At 41.3% G+C, this 12,577-nt stretch overlaps 2 protein-coding genes across 13 annotated transcripts in view; one reads left to right on the top strand and one right to left on the bottom strand.

Moving 5' to 3' along the window:
* The window catches only part of LOC111270799 (uncharacterized), an 82,299-nt gene that overhangs the window by 29,013 nt on the left and 40,709 nt on the right, over positions 1 to 12,577 (bottom strand). The window lies entirely within an intron of this gene.
* Positions 9,569 to 12,577, top strand: part of LOC111270797 (U7 snRNA-associated Sm-like protein LSm11) — a 32,448-nt gene continuing 29,439 nt past the window's right edge. For 5 of the 7 annotated variants that reach the window (XM_022851202.2, XM_022851206.2, XM_022851201.2 and 2 more), the window contains exon 1: positions 10,632 to 10,948. In XM_022851202.2, coding sequence (XP_022706937.1) covers positions 10,727 to 10,948 — 222 coding nt within the window. In that variant the 5' untranslated portion in view covers positions 10,632 to 10,726. Of the gene's footprint in view, positions 10,949 to 12,577 lie in introns of all 7 variants that reach the window. The other 2 variants (XM_022851204.2, XM_022851205.2) reach the window with 2 other exon arrangements.

The raw sequence follows: 12,577 nt of genomic DNA, 5'->3' as shown, positions 1-12,577 counted from the left end.
CCATTAATAACAGGATCAGGTAAAATGGCCCAAGTTACAAGTGCACATCCATTGAGAAATTCACAGGGGGGCGCATATACCCAAATTTCAATGTTTTCTCTCATACGATTCAAAAATTAGTCAGATTTGTCCCGACCCACTAAATAGATTTGGACAATTTAATGCGTTTATGTGCTGTGTTGTCAGTACTGAGGAGCCGTTCATCAAGTTTACTAGCAATGCTCCTTGATAATATATATGAGTTGTTTCAATCAGTTCTCCATTTCTTTATATTATAGATTAACGCTACTTTGCAAAACGATTCTAAATATAGTTATCGAATAAGCGATCTTTACAAACACTGAAGCTGACGCTTGTACTATACGGTATTGCAGGATCTAGTCAGGCTACTCTATTTCGCTGTCCGTTCCGGTCGACGCTAACCGCTTTATCATAAAATCATCAGTTCATTCATGTTTGGTCAACACTTATAGCATTTTCGAGCCTTGAAGCCTAAAACAGTTAATGATTCTTAGCTTTTCGGGATACATTCGCAAAACCAGGCAGCCTCATCAACTATTCTTCCAGGTTCTTTGTTACCATAAAAGAACACATTGTTAAATTTACATTGGTAAAGTGCACATGTCTATCACTGTGGTCTAGAGGTTTCCCTCACGGAAGCATTAGTTACTTTGTGATTTTCGTCACTTCGATTCGATTTAAATACTTCCTTTTTTACTTCTTTATTGTTTGTTTACTTCTATTTACTATTCAAAAGTATCTTGTTTCGTATTAAATCCATCGTAATTTCATTGAGCATTAAGAGATTTTCGTTTAAATTCAGGTTCCGAAGGCGAGAGTTCGAAACGAAAAGAAAGTGCATCTTCTATACCTACTTTCGATTTTTCTTTCCGCCGAGGTCAAACAGCTAACGCAGCAGCATCGAGTCTTTATGTCCTGGGCAGCGAGGAGACTATAACGAAACGGCTATTTAAAGTCGATAGCGGCCTATTAAAAAGACTTTTAGAGGGACACTACTGAAGGAACACAATCCCTAAACTGGGCGAGAAAATAAACTGCAGCCATGCAGCTATCGACAAGCATACTGGATCTATAAAATTTACTTAAAAATTAGGACCTTATCTACCCCTGAGTTAAGCGAGCAGCTTCTCGTTGCTCCCCAACACCTTGTTCGGCACTGGTCAGCACGCAGCCGTAATGACAGGTTTCTACTCAGAGTCGTCACTGACGACAATAAGCGGTGCCCCCACGTCCACATAACGCAGAGAAATACAGGTAGAGAAAAATAGCTAGTTCTCCCAAGAGATACGCCACCTAGGTTTAAGCCAGATTTCTATTCCAAGAAAACGGTGATTTGTGTTTGGCTGGGTTCTATGTTCTGCAAAATGTTTGAGAAGAAAAAGACAGTCTACAAGACGAACAAGGACCTACGTGTGGCCTAGATGGATCGAGTGAATCAAGCCATTCAACAGAAAAGGCCATAGACAAGGCAACCTTGTCCTTCTCCATAATAATGCTATAGCTCAGATGGGGTCACATCCACCGTATATTCCGATGGATTATAACTTTTTTTTTTTTATTACTATCATATGAAATTAACAAACGTACATTTGAAAGTGAAAAGAGTATCGACGAGGAAATTTTCAACGCCAGTCCTGTGTGTTGACCGGATGAGAAAAATGGCAGAGTGAGGACGAAAGCACTATAAGAAAATTACTGATGTTTTAATTTGATATTTTGTTCGTTCTCTTAACGGGTCTAACGTCCCGACAAAAACATCTGTGGGAAACACGCAACTAAAGCAGCTATTTTAAAACTTGTGTCGAAATAAAGCAACGCATAAAAGAAAAATCTTAAAAGTAAAAAATGTTTTGAATTTCACGTCTGGCACTGCTGTAAGGTATCCCATCAGACGGCTTAGGAACACGTTGTGATCTGGGTTCGAATGCTGGGCTGAAACACACTTTGGCTCATGCTTGAAGCCAGATGGATTGCCTAGTGGCGATACGATACGTAAAACTTAGAGAAGTTTAGAGTCTACGATACAGAAACAGATGCTGTTGTCGCAGGAACTAAGTCTATTAGTAGTTCTAGTGCAATGAAAACTAATTAGTCGCATGATTTATTCTTCGCATAACGAAGGTCGATTTTCTCGATACCAGTTGAAGGGTATTTAACTGTTTTTTTTTTACGGAAAAGATGAGTGTTGCGTATGTAAAAGCGTTGCACAGGACTAAACTCTACGTGGGTTATTCTGGCTTGGACAGTTTCTCCTTGTGGATATCGCGTAATTCTTGTTGTAGGACTGATATGACAATCGCAATAGCAATAATCGGTCAATTAGGTAGCTACAATCGTTGTTGGAGGTCATTTCCTCCACAGGAGAAATAAGATGCCCCTGGCCTATTCCTGTCGTAATAATGTCGTAGAGTGTAATTTTGAGACGCCAATAAGACGTTGTTTCAATTTTTAAGCGTCGTGTAAAACTGAGAAGCACGTATATATCCCGTTTGACGAAATTGTGTGTTTTCAGTGTGCGAGCGTGCTACTACAAAGCGAGAGCGCCCACGGCGGGTGCCATCCGATCGTGTCAAACTAGAGCAACAATACTATTGTTATCGCTACCAACATCAGCATTGACATCGAAATTACACTTGCGTTTGAAAAGTTTTTTCCACTGGCTCACGCAGAAAGTTAAGCGTATCCTCCAATTGATCTTTATGCATGAGTGGCGTTCGAACGGTCGTCAACGGTGGCAACAACAACAACAACAACAACAACAACAAATGTCACGTTGGCTTGAAACGTCGCGAAGCATCGCGCTAGCTCTCTTGCTACAGCTACGGCTGCCGGACCGTTAGACAAAGCTAGTGGGCCTGTCGGTCTGCTCTAAAGGTGCACCACCAGACAAGGGCAGCTTTCGGACCCGTACCTACAGGCCTTGTATGTGTAGCCGATTGTTGCCATTTGCGCAGCAGCAACCTCACACAGATATACTCTGTATAGTTCATACACACACAGCCATAGCAAAAGAGCATGTAGAAATCCTCGATGACTGTATGATGTTCACCTTTAGTTACAGACTTGATGGGGTAGCGACTAACAGAACGGGCTTCTGTGTTCTATCGAAAAATAAAATGTTTGACCAGTTGATGGCACTGATTCGGTGTCGTGCACTGTGCACGTTATCTGTTCCCCAATTTGTCTTCGTCTACCTCCAAGTTCGGTATCATCGCATTCCTGTCAAGAAAGCTACACGCACCCATAGAGGCACGCACCCTCGCAAACAAATACGCTAGGCACAAGAAATGAAACTATAAGTGGACCAAATAAAAGCGAGAGAATTACCATAGATTTCATCGAACGAACTTCACCGAAAGCACGTAGCAGAGCCTACATGCAAAAAGCAATTAGAGGAAAATTATAAGAAGGAGACAGCCAACATGTCAGTATTCATGCTCGTCTGTGAAAGGCAACGGTCGATGGCGATAAGTAGTTTACATAACCGTACTCTGCAAAGCGCAAAATGTCACATTTTCAAAATTTCTCCTGCAGAAAGAATGCGCATACTCAGAACTATTCCCGGTCGTGTTTGAGACTCTGCTGTTATGCGGGCCTCGCAGCATTTACCAAGCGATGAGTACGATCTAAGAAATCACTGCGAGGTACCAAACAGGTGACTTTATTTTCTAGTAATTGGTTGATGCCTTAGGTCAAACCTTAAGAAAAATTACTCTCGCAACAAATAGAACATCTACTGCAATGCAACGCTCTGTCAAAATATCGCAAAGTTTACGATCGTTGGTGGTAAACCGTCGACAGATGAGCTGTAAAAAATCCGCTATTTTTCTGCTGCCACATCAATCAGTCATTGTATATCAAATAGTAATGATTAGTTAGAAATAATACAATTGGCTTGAGAGATTCAGCCTCGTATAAACAAAATCCGACTACTATTTCGGATATTTAAGTATCAATAAAAAGTAAGTATCAGTTCGTTATAATTAAGAACCTCTACAGTGGCATAAACAGCAATACTAAAAATACACAACTCGCGATATTAACGTACGGGCGAACATCTGAGGAGGGTCCTATTGTAAACAGGATTAGGATATACGCTATCATTGTTATGCACCGTGCCAACCACGTAGAAAGTCACTTTGTTTTTTTACATATTTGCCCTGCACACGTCTTGGTCAATACATAGTGAAGTCTTTGTTTCCTCGAACGTGTAGTTAGATGAATGCATCTAAAGTCAGTCCAATAAAAAAAGCTGGCAGATTGGCGGCGGTCACAGTGGCAACGTTAAAGCCATTCGAAAATCAAATTCGCCGTAGTCGTTCGTGTTGAATTGCCTCCAGACGCGATGTAAATAGATGGATAGCTCTTCTCCCAGCTAAGTTTCCTAGTTCATTTCTTGCCCCCGTAAGCCATGCTTGCCTTCTTAACACAGAAAGCACCAACGTGGCAGATGGCAAAGCATCACCAGCACACACACACAGTAGGTATATTATTATTATTCGAATATATTGAATTGCCCCAATGACGATATAGCCAATTTGACCCAGCTTCTCTGTCTACTGCAGCCGCCGTCGCACCGTCTTCAACGCTTATTCGGCCAGCTAGCAGTTACTGTCTGATCGTTGTGCAGCTGCCTCAGCGTCCGAAATAGTCGCTTCTGTTTACACGAGAAACGTACCACGGCATGTCACTAGTATAAGGCACGGTAGACGAGGGAGACTGGAGTAAGTGGATGAACCGCAGGTTTGCCTTCTGATTGTCATTACGTGTATGCTGATCAAAAGTCCCGATTGTCAGTCGACTGGAGACAAAATATCAATTCTCCATAATCGTATGCACGTGGCTTCCTAAGAAGCCAAAATTTTCCCAACCAACAACTGTCTCTTTTCTATTGGTCCTTATTTGTCGAAAATTTCGATGTCTTTATCTCATCTTATATCTAAAAACGCATCCAGCGGTGCCGCTCTATACGACTCTGCTGCAACGATTAAATCCATCCAACTTTAACTAATATTGCTTCACAGTATTATATACAGACATATGCATATGCCGAGTATCTGATGGTAGTCGGCTGTAAGCCCACACCACATTTGGCATTTAACAAGCCCAGTTTGGCCGTTCACTTGTGCAAAAGACGAACGTTAAAGGTTGACTAAGGAAGAGGAGGGCCCCTTGCGATGTCGTATATTTTAAGTATCAATAATATACGATAGTCGGATACACGCGTACATAAAGACACAAGCAGACGCAATGGCTGCCGGACAGCAGCAACGATAGCTACACTTTCTAGAGTAGTGCTTCGTAACTTTAGGAACACGCAATGGTCTAGGTTCGACTCCGGGCGTAGACGCGTTTCGTTTCGTGCTAGGAGCCAGCTGTCTAACGGAACGCCTAACGGCGATACCGAACGTAACACTCAACAATTAGTACGCATCGTTACAATGTAGACGACACGGTAGCGCTGGTTAGTAACTGTCATTGTAATAATCATTATACAGCCCCTATATAGCTTGGGCGGGTACGCCGTAATATGCGCATGGTGGCAATTGCGATGACAGTCCCTTTTCTCGGATGCATAGTTCAATTAGCTGGTTCGCTTAAATGAGCTACCTAAGGTGCGACTCAGGCCTGGGACGCTGAAGTTCAGAGACTGGTTCCTTCTGCGAAATGCCACACGCTCGTTTGCGTTCGTATACGATAAGATGGTACTTGCTGTAACTTCTGCCGCCATCGCTGCCATTACGGATGCGTGCATCACTAATCGTTTTCTGACTGTCTCTTGAACTAAAACAGCCCCAACATACTCCGAACTCTCCTATGGTTGTCACTGCTGCACAGAGGACATTGACTATTGTCGCAATACTCCAGCCTTACGGCCTGATAATAAGTGCATTTGCCTTCGAGACGAATGAAACGAGACCGCGTTTAATATTGCATCCAAACAAGCGTATACATCAAGGATAGGACGAAAGAGGGACGCTCATAATTAGGACGTCACAAGCTTGGCCTTGGAATAAAGGAACGGCATCGGCACAGTACAAAGCTTGAACTTTTGACACTTCCGAGAAGAAATGTAAGATAAATGACCGTCAATTGCTGATGTGTACTACATTTCTCAAGTCTCCATATTTACAAATGTCTACCATTCAGAGGACGTACTTTATTATTGAGATAAAAATTGATATATGAGTAACACAATACTATACAAAGAACTTAGTACATGACACGCGCAGCGATATTTGGTGCGCAATAATGACATTTCAGGGATTTTTATAGTTCACACGATCATCGTCAGAGACTTAATTGGCGGTTGTTATCGTTGTTTTTTCAGTCCTTGAAATTACATGTTTACCAAAATGCCAAAACAACGGAGCCTTTGAGATGATAGGTGTATCTGATCGCACTATATTATGAAGTGTGCGAAGGTTAAAAAGATGGCGTGAAAGCGTCAGACTTTTAAATGGCTTCCGCCAATTTCCGCTGGACAGTCTTTTCCGCCGAGGAAAAGACTGTCCAGCGCGACCGCCTGGGACTGAAGTAGTGGAACACAGTTACGCCTACTAACGTTATTAGTGTACTCCCGTCATATTGTGGGATAAGCATACCCATAAGGGGGTTGTCTTTCCTTTTTTTATTTTTTAATGAAAGCTCAGAATAAATTCGTACTTCCTGCTTTGCAATATAGCATTAAAGTTTTCTATTACTCATTAGTTTCACTAGAGATACTATTGTTTTTGCGTTACGGCGTTGAGCGCGCCGATGCTCGTAACCTAGCTGATTGCAAAACCAGTAATTCATGCCAATGTTAATGAGATGAAAACGCTAAGGTAGCTGTTGTTGTTTTCACTGTGACGCAAATTGAAGCCTTTATACAGCTTGAAGTTCGTTCTTTTTTTTTGTTGTAGAACAGCCTTGGCATCACACTTGCACAAAGGTAAACTTTTGTTTGAACACAGATTCTAAGCATACGAATAGTATCTATACAGGATATAACTTATCGTCAAACGTATCTGCCTGCATCGCAAAGGAAACGTTCGATAACGAATGACGATTCCCATTTTTACATTACATGACAAGGGTCTGTATGATATTCGGTGATTGCACTAGAAGTTGTCACGCTTCCTTGCAGAACATTAATCTAAGCTGAATGTAGGAAAGCCTGCCTAGTTAATCCCCATAGACATTAGTGTTTTTTGGCCATTAATTGCTATTGTAATCATGTTATATTGTGTTTACCGTATTCTTCAATGGCTGCATAGTCTAGGTCAATTTATTGGTCCTCAGCATGATCAGCAACCGTTCAGCCATTCCTTTTAACATATTATTCGCTGGCCCTCGCTTCCCATTTAGAAATTACCAACCAGAAGTTGGACGGATCAAACATAACACTAACCAGCGAAGTGTTTCTCTACATATTCAGTTTAGCTGGCAACAGTGGTGTTTGTCTCGTCACTATTGTGAAAACTAGCAGTGTCGTACCCGTACACGACGTAAATGTGGGCTGGAACGCTATCAGACCCAGATGGACAGATCAACAGGAACAATGCAACGATACATGAACATTACCGTGGGGTGGGGTTGACACGCATTTGATCGGGATCAGCGTATTTGATTTTTATTGAAGCTTCATAAAATTTGCCGCCCGTATAAATTCGAAATTAGTACTATGTCATAATTACCAACGCGCTATTTTCTCTTACTATTGTTATTATGTGTTTATTGCAATCGTCTACATTGGCACAGTACAGTCTAGGGCTAATGAGAACGAAATGTGTTTTTCTTCAACACTAAATAAGTCAATTATTGACATACTCGTAAACACGTCCCAATCTATCTGAATGCGTATGTCTTTCCGTTTTTTCCACAACGGCATTGATTAACTCAGTAACTTATTGGTTCTTATGTATCCAAAAATATCAAATCAAACCAAAGATCAAGACTGATTTACAATCAACCGAAATATCTATGCATATATCGCTCAATGCCCTACATGAGACAGCCCACGAAGAAAACGAAGAAAACCGTGACGGTGGCGAAAGGTAAGCAATCAGAAAAAAGGCCAAATCAAAGAACGAGTCAAAAGCGAAAGAGAGTACCAACTATTTTGGCCTTGGCCGTCCCTCCACTCAGCTGCGACGGCAGATGCGGCTTCAACAAACAGTGAGCACTTCGACGGGCCGACCAATAGAGGTTTTCTTTGGCGCACTTTTCCCCCAGCACCGCCGCTGCCGCCGCAACAGCAGCGGACAATCATCACATGGGCCCGCGTCTAATCGTGGCATCGCCTACGAACTGTATGTGTCGTTGCCAAAATGGGCAGTCACCGAAGCGACCACCACATCAACACCTTTATCAACAACTGTTCCCCAACCAGTTCCCCCTCTCGCCGTTACCCTCATTTTCATCCTCATACACCTCGTTTTACCCTATCATCATCACCGCTCTTAACTATCTTAACCACGACCAGCAGCCACAAAATGACTTCGTTGTTAGTTCCTTCATTTGCTCGCTCGTTTGCTATTCCCTGGCCGTTTCGCGATCCATGTGCTTCTGGAAATGCTAGTGCCAGGTACCTCGCAGCACAAATGACTAGTTACAATTACCAAAGAACTAGTGTTACTTCAGAAACGCGTTCAAACCATTTTAGTACCTATTGCGTGCTACCGCACTCTCACAGACATGCGCTCATATATATATATATATATATATATATATATAAATCGTGTTTCCTTGCCAATCTTGTTTTGGCAGTTTTCGGTCGCACTCCTTTGCTTATCTATCGATCTGGCCGCCGTGGAAGTATTACGAATTCGAGCGGGCGGGCAGGCGGCGGTCAACAGACCGACTGGGACCAAACCCAAGAAAAAGTCTGCGATGGCCAACATTCTCTTCCTCACAAGGTGTTCTCCGGCGACAGTCATTTTGCGAATGCAATGCCCAATGTAAGCTTGAGCCTACATGGGACCTCTTGAATTCTGTCTACTGTTCCTGTTTAACCGCTGCTCGCTGTTTTGACTACCCTTGCCGGTGCTGTTGATAACAAGGACAAAAGTGCAATATGCGTGAAGAACGCAGCGCGCCAGCGTGATCTACCTCCTAGCATACGACAGTGTAGTAGTGTCCCGATTGTTTGGCGTCACCATTTAGTACCTCATATGTGACTGAACGAATTTTGAATACGAGACAAGGGCAGGTTGAGGGTCCCTACGTCATGTATGCGCTACAGCGCAGCTTGTAGCAGCCAGTTATTGTGTATGAAATGGTTTCTATTTCATATTCTATATAATCCCCTTTCATTCCGATTCGACTTCTATGGGATTTATGAAATAATGCTTCGTATGTTTTCACGATGCGATCACACTTTTCATGTAAAAAATAATATAATTGGCTTACGAAGTTGCTACCACAAGATAGACGCGTAACAATAATGCACAATTTAGGAAAAAGGTACGTGTTGATACGTTACCTCCGACATCCAACATTATTTTTTCATTTTATTGGCTTGAGTTTTGTATCTTTTTTTTTTTACCTTAGAGACAAATACATACAATCTATAGCTATATAATATATTAATATTAAACGAAGTTCTGTTATAGCATTATACGGTTATCTGTTCTATAGTACAAAATAACAAAACATATTTGCGTATACGTGTCAGATGTTTCTGAGCAGTTTTTCAGGGCAGTGCGAATTGATCGGAGTCTAAACTATCGTACATTTCTAACTAGTACCATACTTCATTGACCTATCGAATTGGCTCCATTATTCAAAATTCAGCAATGCAGCAGCCTCGATCTAACAAACAACGCAGACAAACAGCTTAACAGATGCTGAAGTAAGACTAAAACTTTTTAGAGTAAAAGCGAACATTGTTATATACTTTCATTTTGTGTGTATCTGTGTGTATGTATGTACATGATACAAACCCTGCACGTGTAACTATAAGCTTTGACGCGAGCGTGCTCATTCTTCGAGCTCTCGGTGCATATAGAAGCCATCCATATATATGTATGCCTGTTCTGGTATGTTTGTGTGTATATTCTATGCTTCTACTGTAAGTGTTCTGGCTTTGTTTGGTGTTTTCTGTTGTCTTGTTTATCGGTCTTGTAGAACTTTGGTTCTGCAGGTAGCATTCAGTTCCTTCGGCTTGCTATCATGGTCAGGGTCGTACAACTCACCTGAACGAAGAGACACCAATGATAAGGATCACATTTAGATCGCGCTGCTATTTTTTGTTACTGTAACGCAGTGCAAAATATTCGGTAAAAAAGTAACACGAAGTCTCAGAGCTATTACTACTTCCGAAGAAATAAAAATTAAAAACTAGTTCAACCAAGTATTACTGCATTTTTCAAACAAAGATGAAAATATTTTCAACATCTAAACGTTGTTGTACAGCAGTTTATGTTTAACTGAGCGTAAGTAATGGCATGTAAGATTACAGTAAGCCCACTAACCGGCTGCGGGATAATCCGAGCAAAATACAACATATTACATTGAATCATCAGGAATGCTCTTCATTGTTAAATAGTTACTCTATTATGCTTCGAGTAACACTGACAGCGATTTCTATTTGGCGCCATTTCTGGCGCACGCCGCTAGAGGGCGGTGCTTCTGTATATCGAATCTGTAAACAAACATGGCGCCCAACATCGAAGCCAATCGAACTTCGAATCTGTGACGCTAATCGCTCAAATATCTCGATATGGTTGAACAGCAGGATCTCACCAAGCCTATAGTAGATCCAATTCTATTACTCGTTGAAGGTTCGGCCAAGTTACCACCAAGCGTAAACGATCTGACACCCGTGGACAGTCTAGAAGAGTTCGACAAGGTTTGCACGATCAATGTGCGTGCCCTTTTATCTCAGCAGGATCTGGACAAAATCGACAATGATCGCCGACTCAAGAATAGTGAGGAGAACCAGGTATGACACTAGACATGTGAATTCGTTAATAATCAGCTACTATTTTAAGCATACTGTTGCCATAATTTTATAATATTCGGTCATTTGTAGCAATGTGTGTACTAGATGCCACAACGACAGCAGAAGGTAACAAATGCCAGATCAGCAATTTCACCCAGATTGTCACCCAGAAACGCTTGTCAAAAATACTAAATATTTTTTTGATTAAAAAAACTTCGATATTATGCCACAGTTGCTTTTCATCGACTCTCGGGAAGGAGAACATCTATGTAATCGTTTTCAAGTCAATAATTTAAATAAAACAATTCTAACTCTAAGACAAGACTTGATTAATGTTTTTTCTATTGATTAGATCTAAGTGATTGTCTTTCGTTTTGGCGCAAATTGGCTCATATTGATTGGCGAGAACACGTACAAGTTTATTTCGCACCGAAGTGAAAGTCATCCTTGTCCGCCTCTAACGCAACAGCAAATGCCGCGGCTGAGTGGCTGTCAGCCGCCGAGGCACTGCCACAAAATGAGCACTAGCAACAGCAATAGTTGTCTTGTGGTGTCACTTTCCTGGCACTGATCCTTACTCCCCCACTGCTCTATCTGTCACTATATAGACACATGCAAATTAAGCCTCCGAATCGATAATATCGCTTATCTTGATCAGGATATTTGGCCGTTGACACATTGTAACTACCAGGTGAGCCGCGTATCGACATCTGAGTTCAGGTATACCATGTCTCTTTGTCATTTGGTCCCGATGAATTACCAATAAAATGCTAAATAAAATACAATTTACCCGATTCTGTGCACATAAGCTACGTTGAGTAGTTAGTAATATAAAGATGACATGTTGCATCTCTGTTATCGGTGAGCGGATGACTTCTTACCTTGTTGGTTTATTTCAATAAAAACTATATAATCACGAGGATAACGCTTCCTGGCAAACTACAGCAAACCAAATCACTGTTAAGTTCAGTGCAGTGTTTATATCTTATGCTCAGCTATTTGCATATTGCGGAAGGCGAAAATGTACTCCAATGTTGCAGTATAGTTTTTTTTGCCAGTCCGTTCCAAATTGACGCTGTACTATAGCTGATACAGCGACATACCGATTGACAATAAATTTGCTTTAAGCAAAAGGACAGATTTGAGGTCTTTAGCTGGCTTCAATCAGCTAAAAATTGTGCATGCCATTTTATTTGTGTGCATGTATCTTATTTTTATCAGGTAAATAGACAATCAGTACTTTCTAATCAGTGCGCTCAGAGTGAAGTTTCGCATCGTTTCACCTCGTACCTCGGCTTGCCTCAGCATTTTAGATCAGAATCTAATCTGTGTTTGTTTAATAAAACATTTCCTGCTGATGACGAAATAGCATCGCTCCGCATTTTTTTTGTTTATGACAAATGGATTAATATAGTGTAATAATAGTGTCATTATTTTAATCTACGGCTTGCACAGAACCGATTGTCGATTCTTATATATGTAGTTGCTATTGCTTCCGCTGCTGTTGCACAGTATGACAATAACAATAATAATAGTTATATCAATTACGTACGCTAATTCTATTTAAGTCGGCCCTTCCCTATTACCACCGTCCACCCTTTTCGAATGATTCTGAAATTATTGACTCTT

Source organism: Varroa jacobsoni, unplaced genomic scaffold (genome assembly GCF_002532875.2).
Source record: "Varroa jacobsoni isolate VJ856 unplaced genomic scaffold, vjacob_1.0 contig00123, whole genome shotgun sequence".
NCBI lineage: Eukaryota > Metazoa > Arthropoda > Arachnida > Mesostigmata > Varroidae > Varroa > Varroa jacobsoni.
This window is presented reverse-complemented; position numbering and strand designations above follow the sequence as displayed.